Source organism: Monodelphis domestica, chromosome 2 (genome assembly GCF_027887165.1).
Source record: "Monodelphis domestica isolate mMonDom1 chromosome 2, mMonDom1.pri, whole genome shotgun sequence".
In the NCBI taxonomy this organism is placed as follows: domain Eukaryota; kingdom Metazoa; phylum Chordata; class Mammalia; order Didelphimorphia; family Didelphidae; genus Monodelphis; species Monodelphis domestica.
The window spans coordinates 392,754,515-392,773,768 of NC_077228.1; the positions used below are offsets into that span (position 1 = coordinate 392,754,515).

Sequence of the window (19,254 nt, forward strand, 5' to 3'; positions counted from 1 at the left end):
CAGAAATTTGTAACTAGGGATAGGAACTTCAGGGAAGAGAATATAATTGCTTCTTTTCTTTTCTCCTATCTCTGGCATTGCTGTAGCCAGTACCCTGATATTGTCATTGTAGAAGATGACAATGAGGATGATTATGCTGCCATCATTCAGGGTGGGGACAAAAGCAGTGAACCAGCCAGTGTTCCAGCCTGTGACCCCATAAGCTCTGTTTGCCAGAGTGCCAGCCCTTTCATGTCTAGTGCTGTCCAGCTAAACAACTCATCTACTCTGACTTCAGATGATCCTGTTTCCATGATGGATTCCATTCTGAATGAAAACATCAATCTCTTAGGAAAGTGAGTGATTTTGTTTTGAATACTAATTTTGAGCTTAATGAATTAAGTTACATACTTAACTTTTTTTTTACCTGCTCTGCTTTTACAAACTATTTCATTTCTATCCCTTCAGTCCTGTCTTTCTTCAATCCTTAGGAAGTTGACTTATTCACTGAACATATGTCCAGTTTGTTAAATCATTCTTTGGTCTGTTTTATGATTTCTTCTGAAGGTGTGCTTGTGAATGACTAAACATTTTCTTTTTTGTCTTTGCTGCCCTTCTTGTGTATGATGTCTATCTAGCCTCAACACAAAACAGGTAGAAATTAGTTCTAGATTTGGAGTCAGAGGACCAAGGTTGGAATCATGGCTCTGACTCTTAATATTTGTGGACTTCAGGAAAGATACGTTTCAAATCTAAAAAGAACAGATTATACTAGATAATCTCTAAGGTTTCTTCTTTCTCTTAAATCTATGATTCTAAGTATTGTGATTTGTTTCCTGTTTCCTAACACATTATTTTTGTGCTTGAGTTTCCTACATCTTCTAAAAAAAATACTTAAAGTTTGAGAATGGTTCTAATTTCTACTTAACTAAATCTTGGCCACTTCACCTGTTTTTTTCTTTTGTTAAAGTAGGTATATGTCTTAAATGTTGAACAGTGTTTTCTATCTTTTTTGTGTCATGTTGTGGTCTTGACTAATCAGGGTTTTTCCTACTTAAAGAATATTTTATACATTTTCTTTCAGTTAGTTTGTTTTTGGATTTCCAAATGATATATTAGTTCTGAAATAGAGAAAACAAACTTTATAATAAAACTGATGATCTATCCCATTTGGATGTGGCCTTGACTTCCTACTTCTCTCTTTAGAAGATAGAAGGTGCATTAGAGTACAGAGAAAAGGATTTTAAAAACAGCACAATTAACTTTTAGCTAGAAAAAAGTTTGTTTATTCAAGTTTCCTTTTTAATTCCCAAATATTTATGGATTTGTTTTGCACATAAGCACACAAATTTTAGTAATTTTAGCAACAGAAGCTTTCGTATAATAAAAGTGAAGAGATGTAGATGTGCTTAAAATTTTTTCTGAAATCTCTCATTGATTCTAGAATTTTATTTTCAAGTTAATATATGTTAAAATACTATACATTTTCAATTTCTGTTGTTTCTATCCAAATCCATAGCATGACTTTTCCTTGGGTTCTGGTATAGCCTTAGCAAGAATTTCCTTTGTGTTCAGAACTGGTTCTAAGCATAGTGGTATGATCGTTCTAAAGACACAGATCATTTTGTTTTGTTCCATGCCAGTAGCTTCTCTTATTTCTTCAGAATTGTTTATTAACTAATATTTTGAGTGCCAATAGGGTATATATATATAACAATTCATAAGGTCCTTGGGATTATCTTTATTAGACTGGATATTGTCATTTTGCAGAAAAGATAAGAATAAAACATCAAATTGACACCAAGTTTCCAACATTTTATAAAAATGATTTGGAAGAGAAAAAAGGAGTTAGAACATTTTGCCACCAATGCATTCCAAATTAGTACTCTGATATTTAATTAAATGGTATATATTTTAACTTTATCTTGGGGGGGGGAATCTATAGTTTGACAAGCTCCTGGAAATGCTACTTTTACCCAGCCAAGTTGTTGTGGGGTTTCAAAAATTATTTTAAACATACACATTTCAAAATATATAATATTTCATTCTTATTCTCTCTCTCTAGGGTTGAGCTGTTGGATTATCTTGACAGTATTGATTGCAGTTTAGAAGACTTCCAAGCCATGCTTTCAGGAAGACAGTTTAGCATAGACCCAGACCTACTGGTGGATGTAAGTGCTTTGTAATACCTTTTCCTCTTCATATATTTTTATTGATTTCTCAAAGCTATGAACATAAATTAAAACTTTGTTTGTTTGTTTTTGTATCCTACATGGCATCTTTTAAAAATTCTAATGGTAAGCTTTGGAAGAAAGCCTAAAGACTTTTTATCAGTGTGTTCAGAACATTCAGATCATAGTGTTCTTAGGGTAGCAGTTGAGTTAAATTCTTCAGTAGCAGCATTTGAACTTTAATCAGCAGTACTATTAAAAATTTGGGTTTTGTGTCTGATATGAACAAAATTAATTAGGGGTCCTGACCAACCAAGGAAGCAGTTTTTATTTTTCCTATTAGTGTATATATAAAATATACTTCCTTTTAAAATGGAAATGCTACTTTTCTTATGAAGATGTGACTTTAAAGGTCTATCATATTTCTAAATGTGACTCCCCAGAACATCCTGATGGCCACTGCCTTCCCCTTTCCTCCCCATGGATGACTGATTTCTAACATTTTCTTTTGCTAAAACCTTTATTTTTAACTCTCTGTCCTTTTCTAAACTTCTCTATTCCTTTGTTCTTTTTTACCCACACTTCTATTTCTGATTTGATCCTCTGCCTTTGACCTCCTCTATCACAGTGGACAAACTCCTCTTTTATCCTAAATAGATTTTCTCATCTCTTTAACCTTTCTCTTTTCTACAAATGAAACTAGTCTTTACTCCATTGAAACTACCGCCCCAACTATCCTTTCTAATCAATGTTTTCCATCCACCTTAGGTGTCGGTGGGAGAGCAAGGTCAAGACCTGTTCTTGCTCCAGTATTAGTTCCAGATAGCTGTTTTATTGCCTATTTCTGCTTCTCTCCCTTCCTTAGCCCCTCCCCTTTCTGTTCTCCTTCTCTTCTCTTTTCTTTTTGTTGCTCATATTTAACTTGCATACCTTCTCCAGAGCATCATTGCAGCCAGGCCAAGGGTTCCACTTTTATTTCTGATTGGCTTCTGCATGTAACTTTTTTCTCTTTACCTCAACCTCTGCTTGTCATCCTTAGTAGATTAACATCCTTATACTAGGTCAGCATTCTTACGGATGATATAAAAATCTTTGTCTCCATTTATGTCAGCGTCCTATCCACATGGCCACATGCTAGAATGCTTCTAGAGAATGATAAAGCTTGCAAAAATCTGAGATACTCTTTCTATATAATTAGTCCCAGGATGCTGCTTTGACAATACTTCTGTTCCTCTCTAATGGATTATCTGGTCCATTCTCCACAGTGGTTTCCCAGTTGTTTTGTTTCCCTCTCAAAACAAAACATCTCCATTCTTAGCAGATGATTTTGCTTCTTTTTAAAAAAAAATTAGGGCTTTCTTACATGAGCATCATCACCTACTTTGCATTTGTCTTCATTCTCTCCTTTTCTACTCCTTCCTGTTTCTCTACTACTAATTGGTTATGTGACTAAACCAGTCTTACTGAGCCTCATTTTCTTTTCTTTTTTTTTTAAACCCTTACCTTCCATCTTGGAGTCAATACTGTGTATTGGCTCCAAGGCAGAAGAGTGGTAAAGGCTAGGCAATGGGGGTCAAGTGACTTGCCCAGGGTCACACAGCTGGGAAGTGGCTGAGGCCAGAACCTAGGACCTCCCATCTCTAGGCCTGGCTCTCAATTCACTGAGCTACCCAGCTGCCCCCTGAGCCTCATTTTCTTAAATAAAATGAGGTTAGATTTTATTCTTTCTAGCACTAATAGCTAATATTTTGATTTTTTTAAGGTTTATGTGTTATTCTTTCCCTTTGGACTTCAACTTCTAAAATGCTGAAGAACCTTCTACATCTTTTCTTTCCCTCTTAGTATTCTATACTGGTACTGTTTCCCTGTGTCTTCAGACAGGCATGGATCTCCCTTCTTTTGGAAAAAAAAATTGATTTTATAACCTTTAGCTTCCTTTGCACTGTCCAGTTTCAGAAGTTCATGTCTAGAGTCTTTCACTCCATAACTATCTGTAGTGTGATTTAACCCCTACACCCCATTCTGTAAGATCATTCATTTTCTTATCAAACCCATTGACTTGTCTCATTCCTAATTGATCTATGAAGCATTTGGTCTTATTGCTCACTTTCTCCTCTGGCTTTTGTGGTACTATTCTTTTCTGGTTTTCTTACTATTTTTCTAATCACTTTACTGTCTTTGGTGTTTTTTTGTTCTCAGACTCAAGCTGACAGTTAATATTCCCTTATGCCAGTCTTTTTCCTTGTTCTCTTTTTTACATTCTCTTTAGTAAACCTCTTTTTTCTGGCATGTCTCTATTCAGATCATATTTAAATCAGATTTGAAGGAAATGTTATTTGTAACATTTGAGGGAAATGTGTCTACATGAATAGGTAATGATTTCATTTCAAGAATGTGCCTGTATTTCTGCCAATATGTTATTAACTTCTGTGATGATGATTACCTAGTTCTTTTAGTTCTGTTAGATGGGGCTAAGCAGAATGCTTAATTCTTGTTATATTTGGCAGCCTTTCCCATATTTGAACACAATTATCATATCTTCCTTAAGTCTTCTTTGCCTAGCCAAAAAGCCATGGTTTCTTCAGTCTCAGATGGCATGGTTTTGAGTCATCTCTTCTTCTTCTTTCTTCTAGACTCATTCCAGTTTTTTAGTGTGTTTCCCAAAATAATACCCACAAATAAACACAATTTTTAAGATGTGTTCTGTGTAATAGTGTGGTAGAATTATTACTTCCCTCTTTCTGTAGGCACTGCTTTTGTTCATGTAACCTCATGGAGCTTTTTGGGCCACATTGTCTCCCTGGTGATTTATGATATGTTTTCCCTTCTCTAAAACACATAAAACTTTTTTCATATAAACCCTCCATCTAGTCATACAAACTCTTATCACCTTTATTTAGGTAGTTAGTTTTTAAAGCCATATACATCACTTTAAATTTATTGAATTTGATCAGCTAAAAAGGTTCCCCTCCGGTGCCTTGTTGTTTTGTTGAGGTGACCCTGGGTGAAGGTTGTGCCATTGGAATAAAAACTTGGGTATGAATTCAGCAAGAATCTTAACTAAATACCAAGGAACAGCCTAACTAAGTATAATGCTTACCACCTGGAGGATGGTTGTTAGGTAATAAATTATTTGGGCCATGACAATCCACATGTCAGATAAAGATACCGGTTTTTTGTTTGATGGGCACTTTTATGTTATCTGCTTCTCCTTAAAAAAATAGTGATGAGGACAGCTAGGTGGCTCAGTAGATAGACAGCCTGGCTTAGGTATAGTAGGTCATGGGTTCAGATCTGGATTTAAATACTACCTACTGTATGCCCCTGGGCAAGTCACTTGACCCCAGTTGCCTAGTCCTTACCATTCTCTGCTTTGGAACCAATTCTTGGTATCAATTCCAGGATAGAAGCTGAGAGTTTAAAAAGAAAAAAATAGTGATGCTTTTTGTTTTTTTTTATATCATAAGCAGTCATGTCTCTGTTAACTTTCCCTTTCACACATACAGAATTTTCCATGTTACTCTGTATTCCTCATTTTTATCATTTTTTTTACATTGATATGCCACAGTTTTACAATCAGTAGATACCCAGTTTGTTTCAGCTTCTGTCTACTACTACACAGTGTTCTTATGAATACTTTGGTATCATATGGCCCCTTTCTGTCATTGACTTCCTTAGAACAAATGCCCATTTGTGAGGTTCTTGAGTCAGAATTTATAAACAGTTCACGAACTTCAAATTATTTTAGAGATAGTTTGTACCAATTCACAGTTTCACCTGTGATATTCTAGGATGCCTGTCTTCCCATAGCCTTTCTAGAATTGATGATACCCATATTTTTTTTTTTTGCAATGTACATATGAGAGGAAGCCCAAGTTGTTTTAATTCTTTATTACTTTCATTAGTAATTTTGAGCATTGTTTCATATGGTTATTGTGTACTAGCAGGGGATCAGGAACTAAAGTTTGAAAGGTCTAAGAAAGAGAGGGGACAGATAAAAAGAGCACTACTTCCTCTCTTAGGTAGAGCTACACAAGGGAAGGTGAGAGATTTGATCAAGGTCCAGAGCTGAAAGGTAAGGAGGAAATCCCCTTCAGTCTCTGGTTTCTGGTTTCTTCCCTTCTAGATATTATCCTGGTCCCCTTAGCACATTTGATGAATAATTCAGTTTCTTCTGGATTAATAAAAATCTATTTATTCTTTCTAGTATTTAGGAATGGTAGGTTTAGGGTAGAGGGAAAATTAGGAAATCCCTAATTTCTATTTCAACCTAAATTCCCCTTAGGGGTTGAGGGCTCGGGTCTGGGGACCTGAGTCCCTGGTGAGATTGTGGGTCAGGCTGTGTATTTTCCTGATATAGAGGGATAAACAGTTACTGAAGAGATCAACTGAAAATTTTGTTGGGTGTATTGTCTCTTATCTTCCCCAAAGGGAAAGTCTATCCACTACTGAGGAAGGATGGCTAATCTGATTTTTTTCAAATAGATGAGGGATTACAAAAGGTTGAGCTCAGCAAGATGCTCCTCTCCCTTCAAGTTCAAAAAAAGAGAAGAACCCTCCCCCCAACCGCCTTCTCTGCCCTGACACTGCCATTCCTTGTGCAAGACGCTTCATCTCCTGATGCCAGTGTTTTCACTGGTTGTCCCCCAGGCCTAAAATCACTTAATAGCTTCCTTGAAATCCTAGTTAAAAGCCCTACTTTCTATAGAAAACCATTCCTAATCTTGTGTAATTCTAGTTCCTTCCCTCTGTTAATTATTTCCAGTGTAGTCTGTTATAACTGTGCAGAGTCATTGGCATGGCGTCTTTCCTTTTACACTGTGAGCTCCTTGAATGCAGTATCTGTCTTCCACTTTTCTTTGCATCCCCATTATTTAGAACAATGCCTGTCACATAGTGGGTGCTTAAAAAATGTTTATTGATTGATTGACTAACCACTATGGCATTCTTCCCAAAGCACCAATTTTCACTACAAATTTGCCTACCCTGATACTTCTATTAACTCCACATTGCTTCTAAGATACAGTTCTTGATGGATTAATGTAAATTTCTCTCCCTCATTCAAGAGGGCATAGTCTGGCCCTCTCCTAAGCATGTACTATACAGAAGTGCTTAATCCCTAAGGACATACAAAGATAATTAAGTCCTAGTTCTCTCCCTCCCCCCTTTGCATAATTAGCACTTCAAACATTCTGATTCAACTAACTGGTCTCCTTGCTATTCTTCTAACCTTCCATTACCATTTCTGTGTGTCTGTTGTCATGTTACTCTCTTCTCTCAATTCTGCCTCTTTCCAAATCTGAACTTACTTTTCCTCCCTTTTTGTTCACTCCCACATGGATCTTGCTCTGTCTTGTGTACCTAGGACTCTTGTATGTACAGCTTTTTTCTTTGTATAATAACATTTCTCAAATAAATTAATAAATTTGAGTTGCAAAATTTGAATTGCAAAATATATGTATTTCCAGTGGGTGAACTACTGCTGCATACTAGCAAAGTCTTCTTCAATGAGAAATATTAATACTTATTGTGACAGCAAGGGAGAGAGAGCAATAGGAGCTTCTTGTAAGAGTATATCTGTCATTACATTTTAATTATGACCTTTATACCAGAAGAAATCTTCAAGCTTCTTCTGTCAAAACCTATTGGGAGCACCAAGTGCTCCATTCTCTGCCATTTTAGGACTGACTGCCACCTAGTGGAGACCAGATAATATCTGAACTAATGAGGGGAGAAAACCAGAAGGACAGGGAGTAAGTCAGAGTAGAAAAGAAAGGAAAAAGAAAGTTTAAGAGCAGTAGAACATAAGTACATTTTGTCCTAGAAGTGCACTAGGTTGCCTCCCTGTGCCTTAGCAGAACCCTTAAAACTAGAAAGAGGAATATGAAACAACAGGAAGGAAATTCCATTTGGTCTATGGGGTTGTTTTTTAATTTTACCTTTTTGTTTTTTTCTCATCTCAAATTTTCTGTTAATATTTCTTCTTGTGAATTTCTGGTGTTGGGTTACATCTCTCTACCTGACCAGTAAAACCCTCTATGAAAAGCATGAGAAAACAGATAATATTTATTAAACTTACAATGTCTCATTTGGTCTTTCAGCTTTTCACTAGCTCTGTGCAGATGAATCCCACAGATTACACCAGTAATACAAAAGTAAGTTTTAGTTAATATTGCTTAGGACCAAAATCGGTTAAAAAAAAATCTGAAGATAATTAGAAATCAGTAAGAATGTTATCTATCACTAAAGAAAAGCATTTTTTCCTAATAAAACATAATAGGTCTAATTGGAGATATTGAAGTGCTGGGTAAAGACTTTTAATGATGAGGTAATTGTTCCTTGATTCTATTGGACTTCATGTGGTAAACAATTAGTATAAAAATGTAGTTGGATTTTGGACAATCTCCTAATTAAAAATGGGAACCTTGAAGGAGGAGCTTCAAAATAAATGACATTAAAATTAAGTGTATCACAGATATAAATATGTAACTTTCAAACTTCTACTAAATTATTTTTTGGTAGAGCAAGATAGTGTTCTACCATGAGGCACTATATTGAGTCAGAAGACTTGGTTCAAATACCTAATACCTGAGTGACTGTTGGCAAATACTTTTTCTTAATTTTGATCCTCGATTTACTTACCTATAAACTGATAATACTTAAAACTACACGCTTCACAGGCAGGGAAGTGCTTTGTAACTTTATGGCCCTATGTAAGTTTAGGTTGTTAGTAAATGTTTTACTGTAGTTTTTCTTTTATTCATATGTTAAATTTCCTAACAATATATGTGAAAATGTCAATAATTTGGACTAATAGGAATGTATAGTAAGCTTAAATTAATGAAATAAAAATTGTGTACTTCAAAGAAATTGACTTCTGGTGAAAAAAAATAGTATCAAATACTGGTTTTTGAGTGACCTGCTTTAATAATCAGATTCGGTTGATTTATAATTAGCTATCATATTTATAACAGATATGTTGGCACCTGTCCATAGTCTCTGCTACTGAAGGAAGCTGAGACTGGTAGATTACTTGAACTAAATAAATAGTTCTGAGCTTCAGTAAGACTAAAATCAATTAGGTACTCTCTCTAAGTCTAGCACTAATATGTTGAGGGGGTGAGAAAAGGGAATGGAAGAGATTAAAATCTCCATGCTGATTAGCTTTAGGCTTAGACCCATGAGTGGCCTCTAGTCTGTAATAGATACTATTTCTGATGGTGTATAGTTGATTGATTCTCTAGATGACTAATGGATCAAGTTTGCCTACCTTCCTCCCTTTTCCTCCCACTTCAGAAGCCTTTTAGCTTCCCCTCCCCCCCTTTCTTCACTCACTCATTGTGAGCTTTGAGATTTCAGAGGAAATACTCCTTTCTCTTCTTTTCTCAAGTAAGGGTTTATTTGGGGAAAACAGGACAAGGGTAGAGGATAAGGTAATAGGGGTAGGAGCCTTGCAAATTCTCTCCTACACAATTCTTATACTGGGAACAGTAGTGAAAGCCCATCTCAAATCATATTTCAAGGTAGATGACTATATGAACTTGTAAGGTACCTTAGAAAGATCATCTATCTAGTCAAGCTTTTCATTTTGCAGATAAGGAAATTGGGGCCCATAAAGCAGTATAGACTTCCCCAAAGTCACAAAAGTCTCAAGTAACAGAGTCTATATTTGAACTCCAAATTTAGTGTTTTTTACATCATACTGTCTCTTAGGTAGGCAAAAATTCCCCTTATCTTGGTTTTTATACTCTTAATTTGCTCTAGCACATAAACTTTTAAGATTTAAAATAAGTGAAGCCATTCTCTTGAATATTATTGCATACCCAAAATTTATTTTTCATTTTAGCATTTAGGGATTAGAGAAAAACATATTGACATAATTGCTATTATGTTTTTGTTGTTGTTGTTGTTGTTGTTGTTGTTGGCTTGTGTCTTCAGAACCCACTTTTTGTCAATTGAATACAGGGGTATGGAAATTCAAACTTAGAGATAGTGTAAACCGAGAAACCAGTTTTAGGACCCGATTACATTTGTAAGAGACTTTTCATGGCCCCTCAACCATATTGGGTATATGTTCCCATGTTACTTAGTCAAACAATCTTATTTCTGAAAGAGACCTTTACACTTGTGTATTTAGCACATGTATTGCCCTTTTTAATTCTTTACTACTTCTCTGTTGTGAATTGGCCCCATCAGAATCTTTCTAAGATTGAGAAACTATGACAGGAACTAAAAATTGAGCAGTCATAAAATTGCCTATAATTTTGCTGGAGAACATTGATTTACTAAGGGTTTCACTTAGAACTGTTCAGTTAGTGGAAAATAACAGTATTAAGTAAAAATAATTAAGGTCCCAAATACTTAATAAGAGCACATACGTTCAAAAAAATTTTTTTCCTCTATAAATGAACAAATAGGCATTCTATGTATATATTATATAGAATAAATGCCAGACTTCTCCAGCACATAGAACTCTGAGGTAGTTCTTTTTTCTCAAAAGCACTCAAAAACATATTCAAAGTTTGAGCACTTCAATGAAGAAAAAAAAGTTGAAGTTAATATTTAATGATGAGGGTCATTTACTGTCCAGAAGGTAGAAACACATTTGTATGACAGAATGATGGGCATTCTGGAAGGAGACAACTCTGTTGTACCTCTGCTACTAAGAATCTCTGTTCAGTAATTGTTTGTAATGATGACTGTTCCACCTCAACCAGGAAAGGAAATCTTCTGTTGCTTCATCCTGACATGGAGATCATCCCAATTTCTCAAACGTTTTGCCATGGAGTATAGTTTCTGGCAGATACTTCCAGGTTGTAAGAAACTCAGTTTAGAAGTGCTAATCATCAGGTTGCCTGCCTTATACAATGATGAATTTCAAAGCTACAGTAACTCTTAAGCTGACTACCAAGCTCTAGAAGAGATTGGGATCTGTGTCTGTGAAAATAGTACCCTAGCTTTTTATTTCTCTTAAGACAGAAAATTATATAATGCATTTTGAAAACATTTCCATAGGAAAAGAGTTTTAAGGTATTTTTTTTAAACCCTTACCTTCCATCTTGGAATCAATACTGTGTATTGGTGGGAAGTGTCTGAGGTGAGATTTGAACCCAGGACTTCCCGTCTCTAGGCCTGGCTCTCAATCCACTGAGCTACCCAGCTGCCCCCAAAGGTATTTTAGTAAGATTTTAGTCTTTATATTTCTGGAGTTATTAAGAAATCTGTCATTGTTTATTCCTTCCCTCTTTAAAATCCCCCATTGTTCAGTCAGTTTGGCTAGTTTTATTCCTTCTTTGCAGTATCTTTTATCCCCATTAATTCTTTTTTTAATTGTTAACAGTTTTTTTTTCTGTTGACTTAATTTCCAGATACTTTGCCCTTACCCTCCCCCTGGCTTCCCTTATAACAAAAAATTAGAGGAGAGAAGAAAAGAATAGCATTTCAGCAAGACTAACTAGCACATCAGCTGAATCTCAACTACATAATGTTCTATACTCATAGTTGTCCCTCTTCACTGAAAAACAAACAAAAATGAAGAGTGAGAGATCCATTTTCTCCTCTTTTCTTGGGGATTAAGCTTTCAACTTCTTTTAGAGTCCCATTGCTGTTGTCTTAGTTCATGGCTTCTCATAACAGTTTAATCTTCCTAAAGCATAGTCCTGATTATTATTCCTAAATATTTAAGTAGGTCATCATTGCCTAATAAATTATATAGTATTTATGTCCTTTTATTATCTGGCCTCAGCTTATCTTTATTCTTTTTATTGCCTATTGCTTGTCCTTCCCATAGCCAAATTCCAGTTAAAAAATACAACTCACAATTGTGTTCTCTTCTCCTAAAATGGTCCCTACTCCAAATCTATACTTAATAAAAACCTGACCTACCCTTTTAGGTCCAGTTCAGGTGTCATCTTTTCTATAAAACTTTCACTAGTTTTACCTCCTTATCCCCCTTCCTCATTTAGAAATGATATTTCCTTTCTTTGAATTCCCATAGCCTTTCCCTTTTATTTTTTTGGTCTTTATCATAGTATACTATGTATGTAGGGTTGTTTGTGTCTCTTTAACTAGATTGTAAGCTCAATTAGCAAGAACCTATGTCTCCATCTTTTTTTCCCTTACAGTTAGTGGAAACATTTGTTTGGAAGACTTCATTCTCTGACCATTCCTTACCTGTATGTACAATAAAGAGGTTAGACTAGATCTTTGATTAGATAAGGTTCCCTCCCAACACTAGCATTCTAAGACTGATATTTGCACTGTGCTATATCAACTCCTTAATATAGGTAAGTTTGCAAGAGCCAAAAAAAATGTGCATGTGTAATGTTTGATTTTTGTTTTTTGTTTTTCCTAGATGGAAAACAAAGGATTAGAAACTAATAAGAATAATGAAGTTCAACCAACTTCAGATGATGGAAGAAATTCTAAGCCCAAATCAGGTATGTTGATCCATTCTGCTCTCTTTGCATTTTATGGATAAAGTCATCCCATTCACATTCAAAGTTATAATTATTAGTTGTGGAATTTCTCTCCATTCTATTTTTATTCATTTTTTTCATTTTTCCTTCTCTCTCTTTTAACCTGTTCTTCTTTAGAAGCCTAATTTTCTTCTAAACACTACCTTCCCAATCTAAACCCCTTCTAAAACTCCCTCCCTTATTTTCTTCCCTCACTTACCTACTTCTAAATCAACTGACCCATCTACGGTTCCACCTCCTTGTCACCTTGTTCTTAAGAAAGGTTTAAAAATGAGAGACACACATAGAGTGAAAATAAAGGGCCAGAATATATTATGCTTCAGCTGATAAAAAAAAAAAGACAGCAATAATTATCTCAGAGAAAGTTAAAACTAAAATAGACCTAATTAAAAGAGAAAAAAGGAAACTACATTATGTTAAAAGGTTCCATAGATAATCAACCATTATCAATACTAAACTTTTATGCACAAAAAGCTATAGCATATACATTTTTAAAGGAAAAGCTATAATAGTGGGGGGACTTAAGCATCTTTCCCTCTCAGAACTAGATAAATCTAACAAAAAAGTAAATAAGACAAGTAGATAAATAAAATCTTAGATAAGCTAGATAAAATAGTTGTCTGGAGAGAACTATATAGGAATAGAAAGGAATAATCCTTTTTCTGAGTGGTACACGGTACCTTTATAAAAACTGACCACACATTAACTCAAATAGAAATGGGAGCCACTGACTTGTACATAAGTTTTTCTGACTACATATTGACTCACAAAACTATATATAACATCTGAGTTCAAGTTTATTTTTGCTTATTTTGCAATTCAGGCAGCAATCTGGATTGTCAGGGGCCTGTTTTGTACACTCTGATTTAAAAGATTGTTAGGATTTGAATAGATCAAGCTTGGGGGTTAGAGAAGGGTATTCCATGCATAGGACATAGTATGAAGTTTAGACAGAATTTAGATTATGTGGAGAGGAGTTATTAAACAATCACTGTGTACCCTACACTATGCTCAACAATAGGGATATATACAGAAAAGCAAAAGACCATCCCTGCTTGTAAAGAGCTTGTAACATACAAACTCCTATGTACAAATAAGATATATATATACAGATAAGTGGGGGGAAATCAATAGAGGGAGGGATCAGGAAAGGCTTCTTTGTAGAAGACGGGACTTGGGACTGAGACTAGAAAGAACAAGGAATCTAGGAGCAGAGATGAGGGAGAGAATTCCAGGAATGGTGGACAGGGAGTGAAAAGCATGGCATCTGGAGATGTTGTCAGTGGTTGGGAGAATGCAGAGAGGGGGTAGGAGTTGCTGTATAAGAAGATTGGAGAGGTAGGAAGGGGCCAGACTATCTTATGTTTGTTCCTAGAGTGACAGGGAGCCACCAGAATTGATTGAATGGAGGGAAGGGAGGTGGGACTTGGGCAGATTTGTATTTTAAAAGTATTGCTTGACAGTTGACTGGAAGATAGATTGGAATGGGGAGAGATTCAAGGCAGGAAAATCAACCAACAAACTATTGCAGTAGTTCAAGCATGAGCTGATGAAGTGGTGGCAGTGTCAGGAGAGAAGGGAATATATACGAGAGATGATGGTACAAAGGGAGAAATGACAGGATTTGTCAGCTGCTTGAATATGGAGGGTGAGAAGTTGAGGGGGACACCTAGGTTGAGAGCCAGGCTGATTGGCTGGATGGTAGTATCCCTGATAGTAACGGAGAAGTTGGGGATGAAGTCAGGGTTTGGGGAGGCCCAGTGGGGATCACCACCAGTGGCCCCTTTAAGCATCCTCTAAAACTTGGAAACAGCCCCATCCTTCAGCTCTCTTAGGCTGGCACATTCTCTCAGGAAATATTTTTTCAGCCTTTCTCAAAGATAGTAAATTCCCTCAGTCTTAGGTGGGAAAAATCCTTTTAGTCCTTTATATCTGATGTTAAAAACAGTTAATTTCCTCTTTCCTTAGACTCTTTTCCCTCTTAAAATGGAGTTACAGGAGCTATAGACTGTGGATTCTGGTTTGTAGAAACTGGAATTACAGGAGTGGTACAGGGAGCCACCAGAATTTATTGAATGGGGAAAAGGGAGGTGTGTTTTAGAAGTGTTGCTTTGACGAATGGAAGATAAGACTGGAGTGGGGTTTTTTGAGCAGAGGGAGAAGACGGGTTCTATTGGCCACAGTATTAACTATGACTTGGTTTTCCCACTGGTTTTATAGTCATTAATCTGAGCGTATTCTGTTCCTCCTTTTAGATAAGCAGCTCATCCAGTACACAGCTTTTCCCCTTCTTGCATTCCTTGATGGGAACCCATCCTCCACTGTTGAAAATGGGAACACAACCTCAGAAGCTGTGTCTTCTTCAAACAAACCCCTCGGGGTCGATGAGCTTCTTGATGCTAGCCTGGACCCAGAACCAACCCAGAGTAAACTTGTTCGACTGGAACCATTGACTGAAGCTGAAGCTAGCGAAGCCACGCTGTTCTATTTATGTGAACTTGCCCCTGCACCTCTGGACAGTGACATGCCACTGTTAGACAACTGAATCCCCAAGAAGGTGGACTATATGTATATATTCATCAAAATGATGAACTATTTATTTAAAGTATCATTTGGTACTCTTTTGTTTTGTAAATGGATTTGTTTTGTGTATTCAGATACTGTGGAATCTAAAGCGCCTTTCCTTTCCCCACCGAGTCTATAACCACACACTGATCACTCTTGCAAAGCTTTCAGATGTTACTCAGCTGTGTAGTTCTATAAGACTTCCTGAATACTATTGGCAGATCCTTCATTTGGATTCGAATGGCCATTTTTTCCCCAATTGCAGTGGAATTTGTTGATTTTTGTTTTTATGTATACTCCCATTACCCTGATCTAATTAAACCTTAATTTGTTTATTTGTTGTAATTTGTTTTACTTGTTTGATGCTATCTGATTGTGTTAAGTGTAACTCCCTAGTGCTGAAGAGGTATTCTGAGTGCTTTCTCTGTTGCAGTTAACTTTTATTAAAATTTTTACACTTGGCTTTTCAAAACTGGGAACATAAAGTGCCTGGATCTAGTCAAATTTCACTGGTCTCCCATGGTTCTGAGCTGTATTCCTCCACCCCACACAAGAATAGTGAAGGGGGCATGATTTTCTCCTGCCCCTAAAACCTTCCCAGTCTCATTTAGGCAGGGGAGATCATTTCTGCCCACTGAGTTGGACTGGAATGTCAAATAAAAAGATTTTTCAGTTTGCTTGTGTTTGGGGTTTCTTTTTTCCTTCTCTTTTAGTCATGCTCAAGTAAAATACAGTGGCTATTGAGGTCTCATTTCTTCTGTCTTTTTGTGTATGATTTCTATAAAGACAGCTAACTGTGACACTAGTAGATTCTAAAAAATTCTCTCTACTTGAACTTTTAAAAAATTGTATATGCCTTTCCCCTATCCTGCACTGTTTTTGCATTTCAGCATAGAGTAGTAACTTAGAGGTTACAATTTAATCTTGTGTAAATGGGGCAAAAGAATTTGGAAAGTAATCATCTTCATTAATATTGTTGGTAGTTGTGGAATGCATTGTTGTTAACTGTGTGTCCCACTTTGCTAGAGCTTTTGTAAGGGCTGATAATAATACAATGAAGCATGCATAGAGCGAGCACTCTGCCCAGACAAAAATGAGGCGGGGTTCTAACCCTTAAGGAATTTAGTGCACTCTTAATTCATAAATACTTCTCAAACAATTTTATGAAGCAGGTATACAATCCAAGAGTAGTACTCGATTCCCTTCTTCAAATTGGTCAAGCTTTAGTTAAAATCTTTTAGTTAAAATCTTTGATTCCTTAGTGCTATGATAAAAGCACTTAGGGTGGCTCAGTGGATTGAGAGCCAGGCCCAGAGATGGGAGGTCCCGAGTTCAAATTTAGCCTCAGACATGTCCTAGCGGGGTGACCCTGGGCAAGTCACTTGACCCCCATTGCCTAGCCCTTACCACTCTTCTGCCTTGGAACCAATACATAGTATTGATTCCAAGATGGAATAAACACCAATATTCACACCTTGAGTTGCTATTGCTTAGTGTAAACCCAGAACTTGGGAGCTGTTAGATACTGATATCAATCAGCCTATGAAGTCAGGCCATTGGAATCATGAAGTATTTCTAATATACTGTGTCATCTCTGCATCTCTGCCTTCCCCCACTACACACATTTAAAAATGTTTATTCAAGTCTTTTTAAAAATGAGACCATCTTAATCCCCCCCGGCACCCCCTCCCATAACTCTTCCTTCTAAAACAATTCGGTAAAACCAACCCATGAACTGTCTATGTGACCCGGCAAGTCATCCCTCAGCGGAGAAGGGCGGCATCTTTGGTCTGTGCGCTGAGCCCAGATGGATCACCTCCATCTAAATTCAGGTATGTTGTCGTTTTTTCACCTATGCTGCCCATCTTGGACTCGTCTTGTGTTCTTTGCTCTACGCAGGCCATACAAAGCTCACTGCCCTCTGACTAAAGGACTGGACCTTTTTAAGTCCATCTCCCTTTTCTCTAGGATTTTCTTGCAGCAGAGTGATGAATACACACCAGTAGACTGCCCGTGTCTGATGGCATCGGCCCCATTCCACATCTGTACTCTGCCACCTCACCTGAGAAAATTCATCACATGGGACGTGGGGTCCCCAAACCCACCTTCTATAAATAAGAAACAAGCCTAGTGAATGCAAATGGGCTTGCCAGGTTCCCCCGGAAATAAGATCCAGAGGCAGCATTAAACCCAGGCCCTCTGACTCCAGAGCCAGTGCTGGTCCTCAAATTCATGCCTCTGAAGGCGGGTGTCAATGCATCATTCTGAGGTTCATCCCTAGCAAATGAGCCCTGATTTGCCCTCTGCCCTACTGACTGAAAACTGGTTGCTAAAATAATGAGTTTGAAGGCCGAGCCGAGATGAGGGAGGAAAGGAAGACTCCCCTGAGCTCTTCCCAAATAGTTTGCCAAAGTTAAAACATCTCAAAAGGATTTCTGGAGCAGCAGAAGCCACAGAAGAGTGGGACCAAATAGATTTTAGCCCAAGAGGGCATAGGTTGGCAGCAAAGGTGTGTCACGCTTCACGCTTGGGTCAGAGCAGAGCCCAGGCCAGTGCAGGCAATATCCCCAGTAAGCCAGCAGCAGAGGTTCTGGAGATCTCTGCTGGCACGGGTGCAGGACTCAGTTGCGTTGCTAATATGCGGATCCACACAGAGGAAACTTTCTCCCAACACTCAGAAAAATGTTTTTCTGATTGTGGAAGGATCCTTGACATCCCAGATTTGTATGATGGTGATCCTAAAGAAATTAATTCCTTCCTAAAGAATAAAATTGAGTTTCAAGGTAAGGTTGAGCTGGGGCCAAAATCTAAATGTTTCTCATCAACCAAGAAGCATTTATTAAACCCCTGCCATGTGCCAATTAAATGTATATTAAAAAAGGTTAAGATGAGGGGACAGGGATCATGAAAGGCTATTATGGAAGATATTGCTTAAACAAAAATTTAAGGACATGAGAAGGTTGAGGGAATGAATATTTAGGCAATTACTATGTGCTAAGCTCTTTACAAATATCTCATTTGATCCTCACAATCATCCTGCAAGGTAAATTGTTATTCCTATTTGACAATTAAAGAAACTAAAGCAGGCAGGTTGTGACTTGCCCTGGATCACATAGCTAAAAGTCTGGGGCTGAATTTGAACTCGGCCTTCCTGACTAGGCCCAGGGCTGAATCCCAAAGTGAGAGGTTGAAGTGCCGACCTATATAGTGCAGAAACGGAGTGCCACGTGTGCAGCACAGAAATGACGGGTTCAACAGTAGAATACAGAAAGATCATTAACAAGGTTGGAAAAGTGCTTCATGTTGTTACAGGAGCTTAGAGTGGATCTTGGAAGCAATAGCAGTCTATTGAGTTTTCTTGAATACGGGGCAGAGATGGGTTTGATCTGAACTTCATCAAGTGTGATTGGCGATGTAGAGGAGAGACTGGAGGGGCGAGAGCAGCAGGGTGACTGATTAGGCTATGGGGAATTGTGGTAAATTACTGCAAAGGAAGAAACGGGATCTGGCAACTGGATGGGTACGTACAATGAGTAAAGAGACACGAGCTATGCTGAGGCTGTGAACCTGCGTGGCTTGGAAGGGTCGTGCTTTAACAAAAATGTGAACATTTCAGAAGTGGATTATTAGGTTTGAGGGGAAATTTACGTTTGATTTTGGATGTATTGCATTTGAGATCAGAGCTGTGCGTTTGCAACGCAGGGGAGGCCCGGGCTGTATTGGTAGGTAATGGCAATCATTGCGCACCAGCGACAATGAAATCCACGAGGCCAGGCGGTCACACATAGGATATGGCCTGGGATGAAGCCTTGAAGGCACCACACAAGTAGAGATAGGGAACATCCTTCAGGTAAGGACCAGGGTGGTCCGCCAAGAACAGAGATCACAGCTGCCCAGCATTTGTAATGCTCTTTAAGCACCCGACATCTCATTTGTTAAAGAGAACCTGCAGAGGATGGTCATCAGGTAGCATTAAGAGATCAGAGATAACTAAGAATGGTTAAAAGGGAGTGATGGGGCTGGAAGCTAGATTGCAAAGCAGTAAAAGGAAATGAAATCGA

General features: G+C 37.5%; 1 protein-coding gene across 2 annotated transcripts in view; it reads left to right on the forward strand.

Annotated features, from left to right (window-relative positions):
• HSF2 (heat shock transcription factor 2) overlaps positions 1-15,869 on the forward strand; it is a 41,143-nt gene extending 25,274 nt beyond the window's left edge. Inside the window, exons 9-13 of one of the 2 annotated variants that reach the window (XM_007484503.3) lie at positions 87-335; positions 2,045-2,150; positions 8,252-8,305; positions 12,505-12,589; positions 14,884-15,869. In XM_007484503.3, the coding sequence (XP_007484565.1) occupies positions 87-335; positions 2,045-2,150; positions 8,252-8,305; positions 12,505-12,589; positions 14,884-15,173 (784 nt within the window). In that variant the 3' untranslated portion in view covers positions 15,174-15,869. The remainder of the gene's footprint in view (positions 1-86; positions 336-2,044; positions 2,151-8,251; positions 8,306-12,504; positions 12,590-14,883) is intronic. The other variant, XM_001369500.5, reaches the window with a different exon arrangement.
• Positions 15,870-19,254: the final 3,385 nt, after the last annotated feature.